The 19,498-nt window shown below is 54.2% G+C and overlaps 1 protein-coding gene across 3 annotated transcripts in view; it reads right to left on the bottom strand.

Moving 5' to 3' along the window:
* The window catches only part of LOC138831488 (protein Daple-like), a 120,039-nt gene that overhangs the window by 27,599 nt on the left and 72,942 nt on the right, over positions 1–19,498 (bottom strand). For all 3 annotated transcript variants that reach the window (XR_011373341.1, XM_070028553.1, XM_070028552.1), the window contains exons 11-16: positions 11,860–12,006; positions 11,136–11,280; positions 6,995–7,179; positions 3,946–4,083; positions 1,825–2,895; positions 1,279–1,406 (exon numbers count right to left, since the gene is read on the bottom strand). Coding sequence is in view for 2 of the 3 variants with exons in the window: in XM_070028553.1 (XP_069884654.1) it covers positions 1,279–1,406; positions 1,825–2,895; positions 3,946–4,083; positions 6,995–7,179; positions 11,136–11,280; positions 11,860–12,006 (1,814 nt within the window). In the remaining variant the exon portion in view is untranslated. The remainder of the gene's footprint in view (positions 1–1,278; positions 1,407–1,824; positions 2,896–3,945; positions 4,084–6,994; positions 7,180–11,135; positions 11,281–11,859; positions 12,007–19,498) is intronic.

The following is a 19,498-nucleotide window of genomic DNA, read 5'->3' as shown; positions in this document are numbered from 1 at the left end:
TGCCACTCTCCTCCTCCTGTCCAGCTGCATTCCCACATGACCTGTAGTGGGTGGCCGGGGGTGGGGGGGAGGGGCTGGTAAGCCAACCCCCCAGCCCCCATCCCTCACCATATCCTTTGGCAAGCACCCCCTGACACCCTCGCCCCAGATGCCACTTCCACATTTACCAACACTGCCTTAGGGAGTGGAGTGTCTGTGGTGTCATGACCACGTTACAGAGGGGGAAGTCAAGTCTCAGAAAGTTAAGAGATTTGACGAGGCCCACCAGCCCTCCCACCACACTGAACAGGCATCTGAATTAGCAGGCCTTGCCTTATTGGTTACAAATCTAGGAAAGGTCCAAGGTATGCAACTGCCTTGAAACAGAAGACTACTTAAGAAAGCATGGCTGGCAAAAGCTGCAGCACAGTCACACGGAAACTAAGAGGCGCTGGCTGAGGGTGTAGCTCAGAGGTGGAACAGCTGCCAAGCTTGCCAAGCTCTAGGTGACATCCCCTACATCACTCCTCTCTCCCCCAAAAACACACATTACAAAAAAATCTCATCGGTGAAGATGGGAGGGAAGAACTGGAAGAAAACGAGAGAAAGGATGACACTGTCCAAAAAGAAATACTCATCACCTGACTTATGAAACTGTAACCCCAGCATCTTTATAGCAATCATTTTTTTTTTTTTTTTTTTGGTCGGTCGTGGGGCTTGAACTCTGGGCCTGGGCGCTGTCCCTCAGCTCTTCAGCTCAAAGCGAGCGCTCTACCACTTGAGCTATAGCGCCACTTCCGGTTTTCTGGTGGTTATTGGAGATAGGAGTCTCAAGGTCTCTCTTGCCCAGGCTGGCTTTGAACCGCGATCCTCAGATCTCAGCCTCCTGAGTAGCTAGGATTACAGGTGTGAGCCACCAGCGCCCGGCTTAGCAATCATTTTTTTAAGAAATTAAAAATTCCTCCTTTTATTTCTAAGCTCCAGCGGACAAAACCCTAAAACCCCAAGCCCACCCCAACACTAGCATAGAACCCATGAGACTCTCATCTCCAATGAGCCACCAAAAAGCTGGAAGGAGAGCTGTGGCTCAAGTGGTCAAGTGCCAGTCTTGAGTAAAAAAGCTTAGGGACGGTACCCAGGCCAGGTTCAAGCCCTAGGACTGGCAGGTGCACCAAAACGAAACGAGAAACACCAAAAAAGCCTCCCTAGTTGTGAAAAGTCATGGAGGCCTTGGGCCAAGAGCACAGAGGCTGAGACCAGGCGGTGGGCGCAGTGCTGCTGCGCAGAGACAATTCTCACATGTCGCCGTGACTGTTATCGTCCTGTAGGAGCAGCTCCTTGCTGAGGCCGACCTTCTCCAGCTCGCTGCTCAGCTTGTCCAGCTCGCTGCTCAGCTGCTGGCTCTTCAGCTTCTCTAGAACCAAGTCCTGCAAGAGAAGACACACAAATGTCGGCATGAGGGAGGCCGGGGTACGCAAGCCTCATCTCCAGTCAGCTCACTGACGGGGAGGGGTGCCTGCCAACCCACCTCGGGGTGGTGCTAAGCTATGGTGTGCAGGTGGTCAGGTGTAAGTGGAAAATAAATGTATTCATTTTCAATCTACCAAGGGGTTTGTGGGGCTGTAAGCTGAGTATTAGATCGAGGAGTGTCTGTGCAGTCATGCCCAGGAAGTGCTGGACTGCGAAGCCATCAATGTATTGTCGGGAACAAGGTATGTAGTAAGGCCACCCAGTGTGACTGAGGAATCTCTGTCTAGCATCCAGGAAACCCCTCAGGCAAACACGAAGTTTCCTTCAGTGAAGTCCCATCAACAGCCCCTCCCGTCACACCTGTGGCCAGCTCACCTCTCTCAGGGTGGTCAGTGTCCTTGTGTGCATGGTGACCTGCTTGGTGAGGTCCCTGTTGTCCTTCTCCAGCTCCTTCAGCTTGCCAGCCGCGTCCCGGCAGCGGGCCAGCTCCTTGTCCAGTGCGCGGCTCTCCTTCTCGGCGGCCGACAGCTTGGCGGTGCTGTCGTCCAACACAGCATCCTTGAGCTCCACCTGCTGCCACAGCCGCTTGGCCTCCTTCTCCAGCTGCTTCTTGTCCTTCTCCAGCTGGGCCACCTCCTGCTCCAGGGCCTTCCTGTCTACCTCGGATCTCTCCAGCCGCTTGTTGGTGAGCCGCAGGGCCTCCAGGTCGCGCCGCAGGGCCTGGTGCTCGGCCTCCAGCTCTCCCAGCTCCCTCTGCAGGGCCTGTGACTGGTGGCCGCTGCTCTCCAAGCTCTGCTGCAGCCGCAGGTTCTCGGCGCTCACGCTCTGGTAGCTGAGCTCCAGGCGCTCCGACTTCTTGCTCAGGGTCTGCAGTAGCTCCACATTCTTCCGCAGCTCCTCCTTCTCCCGCTCCAGCTGCTGGTTCTCCCTCTCGATCTGGGCCATCTTAGCGCTGGTGAAGCGCATGGTCTCCACCATCTTCCGCAGCTCTAGGTTCTCCTTGTCCAGCTGCTTGTTGTCTCGCTCCAGGCCCTCGAGCTGCACAGTCACGTTCTGCAAGGTGTCCAGAGACTTCTTCAGAGTCTGGTTCTCCAGCTCCAGGCCCTGGCTCTCGTGCTCCAGGGCCTCCACCTTCTCCGTGACAGTCTTCAGGGAGGTCACCTTCCTGGTCAGCTGCTCGTTCTCCTTCTCCAGCCTGTGCAGCTCCTTCTCCAACGTCTCGGCCCGCTCCCCTTTCTCCCTGGCCTTCTCCAAGTCCCGGTGCAGCTGCTGCTTCTCCAGCTCCAGCTGGCTGAGCTTGCTGCCGGCCTCCGTCACAGCCTGGTGGAGGGCTCTGTTCTCCTTCTCCACGTCCTTCCCGCGGGCCTCGCCGCTGCCCTGCGACCGCTCCCTCAGCGACCACACGGCCTGGTGGAGGTGGTCTTTCTCCTGCTCCAGATCCTTGATCTATGGGAAAGCACCAAGGCGGTGGGGATTTGGGCTCCCAAGGGGGCCTGGAAACCGAACACCTCCAGTGATCAATCACCTGACTACGCAACCAATCAGATTCTACTGAGGGCACAGGTCTCAGTGTCGAGACCGTGATGGGGGAGAATGATGGAAGAGGTGATGTTGATCAAGGCTGCCCTGTATTCATCATCTGACTTGTTGAATGAAAAACCCTTTGTACAACTACTTAAAACAAAATAAAGTAACATAAATGAAACACAAACTTGCACCCAGGGCTACCTTCCCTCTCTCTCCGATACCTATGCTCTCCCTTGGTCTTTGTGGCCCATCTCTGCTTACCTCTGTGACCTCTTCTCAGGCATCCTCCCTCCACTTATTGTTCCCAGCTTCTTCCTACCACAAAAGGCTTCCCGCTGCCTCCTCGCCCTCCACCTTCCTCCTTCCTGGGCCTTGGGGAGCCACCTCTAGGCTCTCCCGGTGGGAGGACAGGCCCTGCAGGTTGCCCAGGGTCTGGGCTACGGCTCTAGGGAGGGACCTGTGGAGCTGGGTCACTGTCCAGCGTAAAATATCCAGCTGCCTCCTTCCCTTCCACAACAGGCTGGGAGCAAAACTGTCCGTGGGGCCGGATGCCCGTGACTGACGCCTGTCATCCTAGCTATTCAGGAGGCTGAGATCTGGGGAGCCCAGTTCAAAGAAAGCCCGGGAAGGAAAGTCCGTGAGACTCTTATCTCCCATAAACTACAAGAAAACTGAAAGTGGCGCTGTGGCTCAAGTGGTAAAGCGCTCTCCTTGAGCTGAAGAGCTCAGGGACGGCGCCCAGGCCCAGAGTTCAAGACCCACAACTGACAAACAAAAAAAACAAAAAACAAAAACCATCGGTGGAGGCTGGATGCACCCTGCCTTCCCTCACCGGCCTGGCAGACACTGCTGCCCATGGACCAGGAGGCTGGGAAGTTTTGGCCACAATCCTTAGCCTGGCCCCTCCCAGGGCCAGTGTCCCACGAGAGGTGGGAGGTGTCCCCGGCGACTGTGGTGAGCACTGCCTACCCGCCGGGCCTTGTCAGCCTTCAGGGCCTCCATGTCAATCTGTAGCTGCTCCTTCTCCCGGATCAGCTCTTCGCTGAGGGTCTCCAAGTCCTGGTGGCTTTGCTTTTCTCTCTCCAGCTGAGTCTGCAACTTGTCGATCTGCAGAGCCAAAAGACCCAGCTGAACGCTCAGGCTGTGTTCTACGACACGACAAGAACTCCTCGGCGTCGCCGGAGTCCTGGGAGAGGCCTTGGTATTGTTCTACACCAAACTCCTGGCCCTGGACGGATACCTCACAGCCCACCGTGGGCACTCCAGAGCCCCGGGGTGCAGCCACGTGCTCAGAGCACCACGTCTTCCACTGCTCTGTGTCAGACACTGCGCACCCCAGGCCACCTCCTCTATATGCCCTGCTGGGAGGCCATGCTCACCCATCTCTCCATCCTCCTTGCCGCATTGGAGAGATACCCAGCAGCTCAGAGGCCCATGCTCTGTCCACCAGGTGAATCTGCCGCCAAGCCCTGGCCCAGGCCAGACCACACAGCATTGGGCCTAGACAAACAGCTTTCCTCCGGACACCAGGGTGGACCTGGCCCAGAGCCTCCTAGGCCGGAGCCTCCTAGAACACAGAGCTACTGGAATGCCAAGAGGCAGATCGGCACAGCAGGGCCTGCAATTCAGTGCCCTGGCCCGCCTGGGCTGTCCTCTGCCTGCACACCAAGCTACCGCAGCCCAACAGGATCGATGCTGGTCTTTCCCACTGACTATGCGGCCGCCCCTGAGCTTCTGTAGCTGACAATCAGGGCCACCATCATCTGTCACGCTTGGTCACAGCACCTAACACAGAGTAGGTACAACGCTGGTAGCTGGCCCTTCCCTACAAACCCCTGGGCCCCATCCCTCTCAGTTTCCCCGGTTTCTGACTGGGTGAGTCTGGGGCAGAGCTGCAGGCCTGCGCTTTTCATCTGTGACTCAGTGACTCACGCACAGCCCTGGCTGGGACGGCTGCTCTAAGATGACGGACTCTGGGAGAACCACTGCATCCAGGCGGAACCTTCAGGGCCACGACACCCGAGGGACCCTGTGAGCAGCAGGGGCGGGGCCTCTGTTCTTACTCTGTTATCCAGCTGGGACCTCGCTCAGGCTAATTATGTAAGCACCCCAATCCTGAGTGGCTCCACCTCTCCTCTGAGTCAGGGGTCACCCAACTTTACTGCCTCTCCGGACTCTGCACCCCTCAACTCCCACAGGAGAAGCTGGTCATGGACTCTACCAGTGGGACGGGCCCCCATAACCCAACCTGGGGACCCCCATTCAGCCAGGGCTGCCCAGAAAAAAGGCACTGTGATGTACCATGGACAGCTCTCTCCTAAAACCAAGAGCCCCCTTCTCGCCTTCCTGTCTCTGCCTGTCCTTAGCACAGATCTGGTACTCAGCAAGGAGGAGGGATGCAGTTCTCCCAAGGGGAGTCCTCCCCTCCCGTTCAAGGTCTTAATTTTCCTCACTCTCTCTCCCTCCACCAGTGTTGCCACCGGGCCCTTCGCCCTGCTGTTACCTTCTCTCCCAGGGGAAGGCTGTGACACCTGTGATTCCTGTAACCTGCTCACTTGCTCCCCACCTCAGTCTTCCCTCTTTTGCGGTTCTCCCCCTCTACACTCCAGTCCCTCTTTGGAGGACACGGGGACCCCGAGAGAGCTCCCTGGCTGCAGGCCCACGTGACCCAAGGGGGAGGCTATCCAACCCCCCCCCCACCGCAGCACAAGACACCTGCCCCAAGGGTGGCCATTCTTCCTTGGCTCTGGGAACGAACTCCTGTGACATCTATATAAACTCACAGACACAGGGGAGGGAGACCCATCTCCAGGATCCCCAGAGATGACAAGAAGCTCTAGAAACTATGGATCCGCCAGACATCTCAGGCCTCGGCCAGCCTGCAACCTGGCTGAGGGGGAGAGCAGGGGCCCCGCTGACTGCGAAACACCAGCTTCATAGAGGGGCGGCAGGACTCGTGAGGAGGGAGAAAGGGAATTCAGGCTGAGGGTCACAGGGGCCAAGTGCAACCTCCTGCTGGCACTGAAGTCCTCACCCTCCAAATGCCAGAATGGCAGCTGCGTGCCAGGCACACTGGGGCCAGGGAACAATCCACAGATACACACAGCAGACACGAGGCCCGCCAGGCCGGCAGACTGCAGCCAGCCCAGCAGCAGCGGCCTGTCCTCCCAGCTCCCTTTGCCCCGCACACTGCGCCAAGACATGGCGGCCCCCGGGCTATAGCAGGCAAGGGGAGACCAGATTGGAAGCAGGAGGCTGGGACGTGAGGGGAGCCCGCTCTGCCTTAGGCCAGCAAGGGGACCTTTCGGGCATTCTGTGGCAGATCCCGCCATTCTCATCTTGCTACACGCCAGCTCCCATTTATCGTGGCTATAGAAAGGATGGCCAATTTGTTTATTTGCTCCTTTGTTCTGAGCTTTGTAGCCCTGGCCAGCCTCCAACTTATGATCTTCCTGCCTCAGACTCCCAAGAGCCGGGTATACAGGTATACCCAGCCTGGATGGCCATTTATGAAGACATTCTCTGCTCCAGGCCTCTAAGAATCTAATGTACGAAACCTCCTGTCACCTTGTCCATGCTTGCACTGAAAGATGTGGCATGGGACTGGAGACCTCCACCAAAACCAGTGACTGGCAGCTCAAGTGCAGTAAGGCACACAGCACTTCAAGGGGCCCAGTGCAGCTGGGGTCCCGTCCTTCCACTGCAGGGCAGGATGAGCTAAACGGCTCTCAGGGGTGAAGGATCTGCAGGGCGTGGCCCTCTCCCTGTGGATCGTGTTCCTCCCACTGGCCCTGCAGCTTAAGCAATTGGGTTGGTGGGACTCAAGAGGTTAGTGAGGAGACACCCCGACTCCAGAGGTGCTGACCAGCATGGGGCCGCCAGCAGGAGCGCTTGCCTCCTCCCTCTGCCATGACCCATATGGCTGGGGGGGGGGGGGGGAGGTGTCACGGCTCCTTCAGTCCTATGTCCCAGATTGCCCAGCCTAGGGCCTGAGCCCTGCCCCACCCACACCGGCCACCTTCTTGCTCAGCTGCTGATTCTCCTTCTCCAGCTCCCCGCACTTGAGGCTGCTCTCCTCCAGCGCCAGCGATGCATCCCGCAGCCCCTGGATGGTGCTCTGCAGGCTCTGGTTCTCCTTCTCCAGCTTCAGGATGCGGCTCGAGGCGCACTCATTCAGCTCAAACACGAACGACTTCCTGGAGGCTGAAGCACCACATCAGTCAGACCCCCGCTTCCCCTTGGGTTCCTCCAACCGATGCCCTGCAGCACGCACTGCTGCTTCGGCCAAAGAAGAAAGCAGGCTCTACTATGAGAGCAAAAGACCATGCGTGGGATGCATAGGAATGGCTGGTGGACTGGGCTTAAAGTGTTCATTCACTTAAGGGTTTCAGGGACCCAGAGACAATTCATAGGTGGGTGACATTTCCTGTGTCCCCTCCCAGACCGGTGGGAGGGCAGGGAGGGCAAAGGAAGTGACAGACCGTCTGTCACAGGTGCTAGAAAGCAGTACCCCTGCTTGCCAGCCAGGACCAGAGCGTTGACACGGGGATTATTTCTTGTGACTTCACAATACTTTTGAAAAGAAAAGGGAGACGATAACACATGTAAACTGCTCTAAAAACTCTAAGTGAGATGAAAATATATGCTAAAGATTTCTAAAAGGAGCTCGACAGGCTCACGCCTGTAATCCTAGCTACTCAGGAGGCTGAGATCTGAGGATCACAATTCAAAGTCAGACTGGGAAAGTCTATCAGACTCATCTCCAATTAACCAACAGAAAACTAGAAGTAGAGATGTGGCTCAAAGTGGTAGAGCACTACTAGCCTTGAACAAAAAAGCTTAGAGACAAGGCCCAGGCCCCGAGTTCAAGCCCCATGACCAACTCCCCCACACCCCCCCCCAAAAAAAAGATTTCTAAAAGGCAGATTATCTACTCTGCCTTTACTTACTTTTTTTTTTTTTTTTTGGTCGGTTGGAGGGCTGAACTCTGGGCCAGGGCGCTGTACCCAGCTCTTCAGCTCAAGGTTAGCCCTCTACCACTTGAGCCACTGCGCCACTTCCACTTAGGTGATGCTGAGGAATTGAACCCAGGGCCTCATGCATGCAAGGCAAGCACTCTACCACTGAGCCCCCTTCCCAGTCCCTCTACTCTGCTTTATTTATTTATTTTGTTGGTTGTGGGTCTTTAACTCTGGGTCTGGGCGCTGTCCCTCAGCGCTTTAACTCAAAGCAAGCACTCTGCCACTTGAGCCACAGCGCCAGTTCCAGTGATGCTGCAGAACTTCAGGAAAGTCACGGCTTTTCAGCCTTGAAGCAAGGATAGAGGCATTCCCTCTATCTTCCACTGGCCCCGCTTATTTCTTGGAGCCTTTCACACCCATACCTTGGTGCCCTGGTTGCATCCCAGGTGTTGCACAGATGGGGCAAAGCCATCAATCTATGCTCTATGCAAGGTGTGTGCTCAGGTCAAAGATGTTTGTTTCTGCCCTTGCATTTCCATCCTCTCCCCAGGCTTTGGATGCCTGCAAGGCCTGAATGGGAATGTATGAAAGAGCTGAAACCACAGCAGGCAACATAGCCTGGGGGAGGACGTGCCCTGTGCTAGTGCCAACGTACAGACCAGGAGACCACTAGGTCTCAGTCCAAGTTCTGCTATGCAAAGAAGCTAGCCTAACCCAAACACCTAGTCTAAAATAAAACTCCACAAATTCAGAACCTGAAGTCACTCAGTACCTCTGTCACATTTATAAAAAGAAAAAAAAGAGCCAGATGCTGGTGACTCACACCTGTAATCCTAGCCACTCAGAAGGCTGAGACCTAAGAACCACAATTTGAAGCCAACTCGGGCAGGAAAGTCTGACATTCTTATCTCCAATTAACCACCTCCAAACTGGAAGTGGAATTGAGACTCAAAGTTGTAGAGTGGTAGCCTTGAGCAAAAGAGCTAAGGGACAGTGCCTAGGCCCTGAGTTTAAGCCCCATGACTGACAAAAAAAGAACAAAAGGAAGGAAGGAAGGAAGGGAGGAAGGAAGGAAGGAGGGAGAGAGAGAGAGAGAGAGAGAGAGAGAGAGAGAGAGAGAGAGAGAGAGAGAGAGAGAGAGAGAGAGAGAGAGAAGGAAGGAAAGAGAAAACAAACTTTAAAAAGATAGAGGTAAAACAAGCACTGGTGACTCACATCTGTAATTCTAGCTACTCAGGAAGCTGAGATCTGAAGAATATGGTTCAAAGCCAGCCCAGGCAGACAAATTCAAGAAACTCTTATCTCCAATTAACCAGCAAAAAGCCAGAGTAGAGTTATAGCTCAAGTGGTCAAGGGCCAGCCTTGAGGAAAATAAATAAATAAAAGCTAAGCAAAAGTATAATCTTCCCCTCCCCTCTACCAAGTTCAAGCCCCAGTACTGACACAATAAATAGATAATAAACAAATGGGAGCTTGGGGACATGGCTCAAGCTGTAGCAAGGACAAGGGCAAAACCCTGACCAAACCTTCCTACTGCCAAAATGAAAAAGAATAACACAAATACACTTTTAAAACTAAAACTAAAGCTGGGTGCTAGTGGCTCATGCCTTTAATCCTAGTTACTCAAGAGATCTGAGGACCTTGGCTCGAAGCCAGCCTGGGCAGAAAAGTTCCCCAAGAGGCTCTTATCTCCAATTAACCATTCAAGAACTAGAAGAACAACTGTGGCTCAAAGTGGTATTTCTGTGCTAGCCTTGAGCAAAAGAACTCAGGGACAGCGCCCAGGCCCTGAGTTCAAGCTGACAAACAAAACAAAACAAAACCTAACTAAAAATAAAGAAACCAGAAGTGCATTCCAGCTTTCATTGAATGATGGCATCTTTTTTTTTTTTTTTTTTTTGGTCGGTCGTGGGGCTTGAACTCTGGGCTTGGGCACTGTCCCTCAGCTCTTCAGCTCAAGGCAAACGCTCTACTGCTTGAGCCACAGCTTCATTTCCGGTTTTCTAGTGGTTTATTGGAGATAAGAGTCTCATAGTCTTTCCTTGCCCTGGCTGGCTTTGAACCGTGATCCTCAGATCACAGCCTCCTGAGTAGCTAGGATTACAGGCATGAGCCACCGACGCCTGGCTAATGATGGCATCTTTCAAGCCAACAATGCCACAAAGAGTAATTCAAGATGATCAACCTTCAAAGGCTCACAAACTCCACTGGATAATGAACTGAGGCCTTCTGGTCCACCAGCCGCTGGTCCTGCAATGTGACAGACCCTGGATGGGAAACTGGCCTACGTAGCTTGTAGTGCCTCTCCACTCCACCAGGAAGCAGAGTTCCTCCTGGTACACAGGCATAAAGCAGACAAAACCTAACTTCACAGGGACAGCTTCACTCGCTGCTTTTAAGTCAAGAATGGGTAAGACCCGTGGAAGAAGCAACATTCAACTGCTTTCAATATCCCAATTAGCAGAATTCTTAGGAGATATCTTAATTTTAAGATATCAGCCTGAAGCTCCTACCCTTGCAAAATGGTAAGTAAATATTAATCTGTAATATTGGTGCAGGAGGACTGTGAATGTGGCTATTTTTAAACACAGGAACTGGCTTATTGTTTGCTCAGTGCTGAAGCTTCCTGCTCTCTCACCCTTCCCACCACTGACAACTACCTTGCCTTACCTTGGTGTGCCTGCAGAGGGCAGCAGCGGGAGCCCAGGAGGTGCGGAAGAGCCTAGCAGATAAGCCAAGAATCTCCAACTGGGGGGTGGAGATGGCAGCCACTTAGCATCCCCACCAGGGAAATGGAGAACAGGCTGCATCCATCCTGACCAATTATGCAAATGAACGGAGGAAATCACAGCCAGGGTATATTTATAGCAGGGATTACCAACCACTAGGGACACCCCTGCCATCCAGGCTCTCAGCATCCACAGACAGGCTAAAGATGTCCTCAGGGTATCAGCATGCTGTGATCTGGAGGCTCCCGAGTATCCATATGGGAACCCTAGCAGCCTGGCAACACTTAATTTGTATTTCACGTCTTGACATCAGGACCGCCAGAGCCCTCATGTTTTCCTTGGGGAGAAGGGTAATGAAACTGTTCCAAATGGCCTTTGAAGGAAATCATATTTTCTTGGGATGAATGGATGGGCTGCCATGAAGACTCAGAGCCAAGGGCTCAGCTCCTAGCCATGGGGCACCACCTACCGTCTGACATGTCTGCATTCTTGGACAACTGCTCCAGCTCCCAGCCCAGATGGGCAGATTCATTCATGCTCTGCTTCTGTGCAATCTCAAGGACCATGTTTTCTTCCAGCAGCTCTTCAATTCGTTTCTTATCTGTGTCTCGGTCCTAGGGTATGAGGAGAGAAGGATGAGGCAGGCCTCCGGACAGGCCCGTGAAGCTGAGCACCGGCCACCGTCTACTGTGGATGAAGGGTGTCATGCACCTGTTCACTTGCACATCACTGCTGCGAGGCCCTTGGCCTGGCCGGCTAGGTTATGAGAAGAGCTCTGAGGCCTCTACCTGAACGCAGTCTGATCAGAGGGGGGCTCTGAAGCAGCATGTAATGATGGGCACCTGGGTGGCTTCAGGGCTGAGGCCTGGGAAGCTGTGAGGGGTCTACACACCAGCCAGCGCTCAGCGCGTGCCGGAAACACCAGCAAGGACCCTTCTTGCAAAACACACATGCATCCATTCACCATTGCAGAGACGCAACCCACAAGAAGAGGGCCTAGCTGTTTCCAGGGTGGGAAATGCCCACCACGCAACATTCCAGGCAACCACTGCTGACATTCATGGTGACAGCAGCGTCAGTGGCTGGGCAGGTGGCTGGGGCGGTGGCCTGGCCTGGGGCAGTGGCCTGGCCTGGGGCAGACCCCGCCCCACCCCTGCTGCCAAGTGCTGCCCGCCCAGCTCAGTTCACAATACCAGTTCCAGGTCATGGAGCTTGGATTTCAACTGCAGGTTCTCTTTCTCCAGTTCGTGGACCTTATCACTGCGGGCCCGGGAGGCCGTTAGCTGCTCCTCCAGCATGGCCTTCGTTTCGATTAAAATGATGTTGTCTTCTCTCAGCTCCTGGTGAGCAAAAACACACAGGAAAACCATCAGATATAGGTACCAGATGACGGCCAACAGGATTCTCAACCAAAGCTCCTTGGATCCAACAATCAAGCTAGGGACAAACCAGTGGCGGGCAGCTTTGCCTTTACTGCTACCAGCCATACAGGCCTTTTGATGAGGCAAGGACAAATGCCTATTTTCTGGGGGAGGGGAAAAATCAAGAAAATGGTTAAAGCAGGACTGCGATGACTCAGCCTTGTAATCCTGTATCGCCACTGGGAGGTGGAGATGAGAGGATCCGTTTGAGTAACTAAAAAGTTAAGATCTTTCAGATCCCATCTCAAAGAACAAGTCCAGCATGGCAGTGCATAATCCCAGACACTCAGACATAGGTAGGAACACCACAGGTTGGAACACCACAGGTCTGTGGCCAGCCCCAGGAGAAACTCCCAAGACCTACTCTAAAAAACAAAGCAAAAGCAAAAGGGCTGGAGGTGTGGACCACAAGGTAGAGCACTGCATAGCAAGCCTGCAGCCCAAAGTGATGAGGATTGTCATGGGATGGGGCTCTTGTCTTACTCGCACAGGCCCTGAGTTTAATGCCCAATCAGAAGGAAAACAACAACAAAGACACATTAACTCAGGAGCCTCAGGATCTCCCACAGGCCAGGATGGCAGTAGGCTATGATATCTTAATCTCACTGGACAGACAAGTGGACTCCGCTGAGAGCCTCAGACCTCTGGAGTGGGTTTCCATAACAAACCTAGAGAGTCTCTAGGTTTAGTCTGTTCCTCTCCACTCAACATTCACCAGGGTGCTGGAAAATGGCAATCAGACAAGCTCTCGTTCAACACGCAGTAGCTATTGGAGTATTTCAACATGCACCCCTGGCAACACAAAGTGCCTGGCAGCTTCTGGGCTGTGTGTGTGTGGGGGGGGGGGCGTTAATGACAGCCCAGCAGCGTAAGCAGATGTGAACTCCACAGACAGGTGGAGGCCCCTAATGCTGCCACAGCGCCAAAGCAGTCGGCACACATCCACATCTTTGTGGGGCCTTTTCCTTGTCTCTTGACCCCTGCATTTTGGCCACATCCCCTCACAGCTTATTGGCTGGGAACCTGTCCCTCCTGAGACAGGTTCTGTGCCCTCAGATCCTGCAGGATAGGGAGCGGCTGGTGTTTCTGCTCATGAATCCAAGTCCAGTTCCTCAGGCTCCGCACTCGCCCATGCCCGCTCTGCCTGTCCCCTCCCACTCACCCCTCACAGCAGCCCTAAGGGGAAGCGAGACAGATGAAGGACCCATGCAGGTAAATGAAGGAGAGCCAAAGTCACCCTCTGGACCTGGGCCAGAGGGTCTGTGCCCCGGGAAGACCCATCCTCACCGGCTTTGCGTGAGGGAGGGGCTGAGGCTGCTACTAATGAGGTGAGCCAGGGCAGAGCACAAGGAGGAGATGTGAGCAGGAGAAAGGCCCAGCCTTCCTGCTGTGGCCTCTGTTCTCCCCGCACACACACCAGTTCCCTCCTACGGGGTTCTGGCAGGGTCCACCTGCCTGTGCTCCCCAGGGTGCATGCTCTCGGGCCCTGCATATAGTGCAGTTTATCCTCACAGCCAACTCCTATTTGGCCTTTAACACCAGCCTGAGTTGCCCCTCTGAGAAGTGCTTGGGACTCCACTCTGGCCTGCTCAGTGACTCGGGGAGATCTCAGCAGAGGCTGCCTGCTGTTCCCCTGGCCCAGAATCCCCGGGTGGGACTGCCATGCTGCTCTTGTGAGATACTGGGGCATCAGGGTGGCCCCAGAAGGACTTGGGGCACTTCAGCCAGGTGGGATCAGCAGGCCACTAGAGTACCCCTGAAATGATTTCTAACTAAACAACCTCTGTCAACCTCTGGCTGACAGAACTGTCCCACTGCCCTGCACACCCACCATCTCAGAAGCATGAGTGCAGAATCGTAAGCTGAGGGATCCCCAAAGGCTGGGGTACTGGGGTGAGGTCAACTCCATAGACTTGGCACCTGCCCACATCAGCAGACCCCTCCCCCCAGGGCCCTGACCCCAGCTGAGCTAGGAGAGGATTTAAAGACCTGACTCAGAGCCTAGCTGACAGCGTGGCTGCAGGCCGGACTCAAGGGCTACTGGGAGGAAGCAGAGACCAGTGCAGGGCTGCTTCAGGCCCACAGAGGGTGCCAGCCCAGGGACCAGTGATCTGGACTACAGGATGGTGCTTAGGCCTCCAGCTGTGAGTTATAGTCACATCCTTTTATTTACTTATTTGTTTATTGTATTGGTCCTGGAGCTTGAACTCAGGGCCTGGGCCTGAGTTTCTGTACCCTGAGTTTCTGTGCTCAAGGCTAGTGTTCTACCACTTTTGAGCCACAGTGCCATTTCTGGTTTCTTGGTAGTTCACTTTCCTGTCCAGGCTGGTTTGCAACCTCAATCCTCAGATTTCAGCCTCCTGAGTATCTAGAATTATAGGTATGAGTCACTTACACCTGGCTTATAGTCACTTCAGACTCCATGGGACCTGGTTCAATCCAGAACTCACCCACAGAGCACCCCCTGCTAATGGGTAAAAGCTGGTTGCCAAGAGCTGGGGACGAGGCTCAAAAGCAGAACATTACTCAGCATGCAACAAAACTCTGAGATGGCCGGGCACCGGTGGCTCACGCCTGTCTTCCTAGCCACTCAGGAGGCTGAGATCTGAGGATCAAGGTTCCAAGCCAGCCTGGGCAGGAAAGATCCATGGGACTCTTATCTCCTCCAATAAACCACCAGAAAACTGGAAGTGGCGCTGTGGCTCAAGCGGTACAGTGCTAGACTTGAGCTGAAGAGCTGAGGGACAGCGCCCAGGCCCAGAGTTCAAGCCCCACAACCAAAAACCCCCCACAAAACAACAACTCTGAGACTGATCGCTAGCACAAAACTAAAAAAATAAATCAAAACAAGAAAAAAAATTCTGGCGGAGGGAGACTTTCTGACACGCCAGGAGTTACTGCAAACCAGAGGGGATTTGGAGTCAAAGAAACAGCCTCCTTGTCCTGAGCACTGCTCACAACACACGCAGTTCCCGGTGTCCACAGCAACAGAGAGCGGAGGAGCTGGTGGGGACCAGAGGGGGCGGGGGAGCTGGTCACTGCTCAGGGCCACCGACCTCCTGCTCTCTCCTGCTCTGAAAAGATCAGCCTCCATCACCTCCTATTCATCAGGCCTTTCAACCCCGGGAACTGCCTACTTTAAACATGGCTTGTCCTGAGGAGCGTGCAGGGACCAGACCTTAAAACAGCAGGAGAAAGCAAGACACAGAGTCCCACATTGGAACACGGTTGTCTGTGTTCCAAGTATTCTTAGAGGTTCCTGGATTTTAATGTTCCCTGTTTACAACGGGAGCCCTGAGTTCTGGGCCTCCTTGGGCACACAGTGGCAGCCAGACCCCCTCTATGAGCACCTTTCTCCCCCTCTCTCCAACCCCTTCTTTCTTCCCTCTTGTGTAGCTCAGGCTCGTTCGCTGGCAGCTGGTCAAGGCTCAGAGGAGGACGCCAGCTGCATTCCGGTCCCAGCCCACCTGCTTAGCAACTGCAACAGTGGGCAAGTTACAAATTAACCTTCTCTTTTCTCATCTGAAGAAAGGAGAGGGACCAATCTCTGCTGCTACACCTTGCAGGGCCACCACAAGGCTGAAAAACAGCGTTAACACTAGGGCTTAACCCTTGCTGGCTCCATAACAGTATGGACAGCTCTGCTCATTTAAAAGCCTTACTGTGCACCTGCTCTGGACCAGACAGCCAGCCTGCAAAGGGCCGGATGGGAAATACTTTCAGGTCTGCGGGTTCAAAGTCTCTGTACAACCCCTTGCAGGAGTTGTACAAGAGCAGCCAGAGACAACAGACGGGTCTAGCTATGTTCTGATAAAACTTCATTCATAAAAATCAATGACAGCCTATCTGCACTCTACTTTGTTGGGTTTGTAGTAGCCAGGTGCTGGGCAGAGGGTGAGCGAGGCACAGGCTCATCTTCCCTGGTCTGGTGAGGGAGACAGGAAGATGCATCACAGTACCACATGTACAACGCTGCCTGGAATAAGGGGGTTTGGGGAGGAAATGGTGAAGCAGGAGACTGGAGATGTGGTCTGAGCTTGAGCCACCCAGCTGTGCAATGGCCTAAACTCTGATGCCTGAGTCTTAAGGTCTGGGAGAGGGAGGGAGGAGGGGGGTGGCTGAGGAAGCACCTGTACAAAGAGCCACAGGGGACCTGATGGAGCCAAAGGACTCACTGGGCAGGGCAGCAGGAATGAATGTGGACTTGTCGTCCACTGAGTCACTGGATGGAGTGGTGACAAGGCATCCACTGAGTCACTGGATGGAGGGTGACATGGCTAGTGCAGATTTGGGATGTATCCCGTATGCAGACTCTTCAGTAACCCACGCAGGCATCTCAAGAGGCCAAGGAGGCTGGGCATGCGCACACCTCTGAAGAAGCCTGATGCTGATATCAAGAATGGGAGGTGGGAATGTGGGCCCAGAGGATAAGATCCTGGGCCCGGTCCAGGCGGGGTGAGAGTGGGGAAAAGACAGGAGCGAGGGGCTGACCCGGGATGTGGCTTAGCCAGAGTGAGGTCTAGAGACAACACAGAAAGATGATGCAATCACTAGACATGTGAGCTCTGAGATTCCTGTGGACGACAAAGATGGACAGAGGCTGGAGAGCAGGAGAGAGACCCTGAACCCAGAGTAAGGACGAAGGCCCTGGACTCAAAGCAACACCATTTTCCTGGCTCCTTCCCTACTGGAGGGGATGGAGATAGTTAGGAGAGGAAGGAGTTCCAGAGCATGGCCAAGAGAGTCAACCTGGGGTCAAGCCAGGCCTGGAGAAGGGACACGCAGGGGCTGGGCCTCACCTCCAAGCCCACTCTGAACCCACTCTTAACCCTTCCAGATTCTGGGCACACCACTGTCATCTTAGGGGTAATGACCTTGAATTTGGGGTAGGACATACATGTAACATACTCAGATCATAAACCCAGCTCCTAAGTACTGGGCCCTTGCCCCGAATGACCTCACCCAACGCTCTGGCTGCCTCCTTTACCACAGGCTACTCTCTGCTCTGGGAGTTTCCTGTAGGGAGGAAAGGCTGGAAAGGCTGGCTAGGATAAACTCACTGCTGATAGGGCCGCCATGGCCTCTTAGGCTCAGGGACAATCAGACTACACCTGTACCCCTATTTAAATAAGATGACTGGTCCAACACCAGCCAGGAGGACTGGGCCCAGCGAGGTCTCTGCCTCTTGGGCTGTTTTGCAGGAAGCCAACAGTGCTGAGGAAAGCTGCCAATCCACACCGGAGCCCCTGGAGCCCTGGCCACTTGCCTGGGACACACACACACAGCTTCTGTGCCTTTGCCCTTTGCCTGGGAGGGAAATTTTCAGCCAGTCATAAAATACAAGGAAGGAGAACTTTCTAGACACCATCTCTGGCTCTGCCTTCACCTCCTCCCACACAATCCTTAGACCGCAACCCTCTGACCCCAGATGTGGCCTTGAGCGGCACTACAACTTGCAAAAGGAAGTCAGGGGTCAGCTGAGGACCCGCCTACTTCTTCCTCTCCCCCAGAGGCAGATGCTGCTGTCTCTTAACAAATCAGGAGACACACACAAAAAAAAGACCCCAGAAGTTAAAAACCAAATCATACAAGTTTGTGTTCCTTTTTTTTTAGACCAAGACAAACCTTGCTCTAACCCCAGACCTGAGCCCTTTCTCTCTCCCTCTCCCACGTGGCCCGAGGGGACCTGCGCTGTTGTGCATTCTGAGGGCTGGTCTGGCAGGCTCTCAGGGAGAATGTCAGGGTCACCCACCCTCCCACGCTGCTCCTCAGTGCCGCGTCCATGGGGAGAGCTGGCACGAGAGCCACAGCCAGGGTCCTGGTTCTGCCGGCCAACAGGCCACGACTTTTTACACCACTGGTTCCAAAGCCCACATTTCTCCCGTGTGCCCTTGCTCAGGCTGCAAGACAGAATGTTCCTGACTTCTGCCATGAATTCTTCCCAAGGGCTTGGGGGTGCAGCGAGCTCGGGGTTCTGGATCAAGTGAGACACAGTCTCAGCTCTCAGGGCTCAAGGCTCACAGAGCGGCTGGCTGCAGATGAGCTCTCTACAAGCCCTGCCCCTGCCCATGGAAGAGGGAGGCCAAGGCGTGCCCTGGTCCTGCAGCCAGCACGAATCTGTCTTAGGTGGGTGGAGGGGTCGCCAGGAGAGAGCCTGTGAACCAAGACTTCCAGGGCTCACAGGTGGGCAGGGAGGGGGGAAAGGGGGAGGGCTTATGTTTAGGAATGTGCATGTTAAACAGATGCCTGCAGCTATTCTGGTGACATACTGAGAGATGAAAAGCTCCTCACTGTGGCACACATCCTGAAACCATTTATGCCGAAATCTGTGCCTCTTGGCAAAGGCAGAGCCAGCCGACCATGTACAAGACAAACTCCTATTCCCTGTCTGGCTGGGTCCCTTACCCAGACCCAGGCTGCCTTTGTCCAGCCTCCTGGGCTGTCTCAGCAGAGGGGGCAAGGTGAGTCACCAGCCACTCCCATGACTCAGGGAATAGCCCTCAGAGCCTGGCTGTAGCCCACCTGAGCAGCGCAGGGCCTCCAGGGCCCAGGGTGTGAAACCAGCCTGTGACACATGCAGGCTCCACCCACAGCCCAGAGTGTGAAACCAGCCTGTGACACATGCAGGCTCCACCCACAGCAAGGCAGCACAACACCGGGCTCTCAAGACTGTTCAGAAGCCTCAGAAGCCACCAGGCAGAAACTTCAGGACTGTTCCTTTCTTCCATTAAATAAGACTCGTCAGCCGGGTGCAAGCAGCTCATGCCCGTAATCCAAGGTATCAGGAGGCAGAGCTCTGGAGGACCACTTCAAAGCTAGTATGGAGAGAAATGTGTGCCAGATTCCCAATCTCCAAAGACATTCATCAGAAAGCTAGCAAAAGGTGTGGCTCAAGTGGTAGAGCAAGCAAACCCAAGGGAAGGCGCAGCGCGGTCATGAGTTCAAACCCTAGTAGCACAAAAACAAAGTGTCCTCCACATGTGTTAACCTTGTAAATCTCTCCCAGTTCACAAACTCTGCCCCTCACCAGCCACTTCTCAGAGGTTTCACCTCTTTTATCTTTCAAAACAGTAGCAATCCAGCCAGGCACCGTGGCTCACAGCTGTAACCCTAGCTACCCAGGGTAGCTGAGGATCACAGTTTGAAGCCAGCCCAGGCAGGAAATTCTATGAGACTCTTATCTCGGATAAACAACTCAGAAAAAGCTTTCATTGTGGCTCCAGTGATAGAGTGCTGCCTTGAGCGCAAAGAGGCTCAGGGACAGCGCGTAGGCCCTAAGTTCAAGCCCAAAGGCTGGCAAACAAAAACAAAACAGTAGTATTACTATTCTTACTTTTTACATGAGGAAATGGGGTCCTAGCAAATGAGCCTGCAAGAGGTATTAAAAAGGAAAAAGATAAATGGAAATAAC

This window comes from Dipodomys merriami, unplaced genomic scaffold (assembly GCF_024711535.1).
Source record: "Dipodomys merriami isolate MVZ:Mamm:240054 unplaced genomic scaffold, mDipMer1.0.p SCAF_198, whole genome shotgun sequence".
Lineage (NCBI taxonomy): Eukaryota > Metazoa > Chordata > Mammalia > Rodentia > Heteromyidae > Dipodomys > Dipodomys merriami.
Note: the sequence above shows the minus strand (reverse complement) of the source record. Positions and strands in the feature narration are given on the sequence as shown.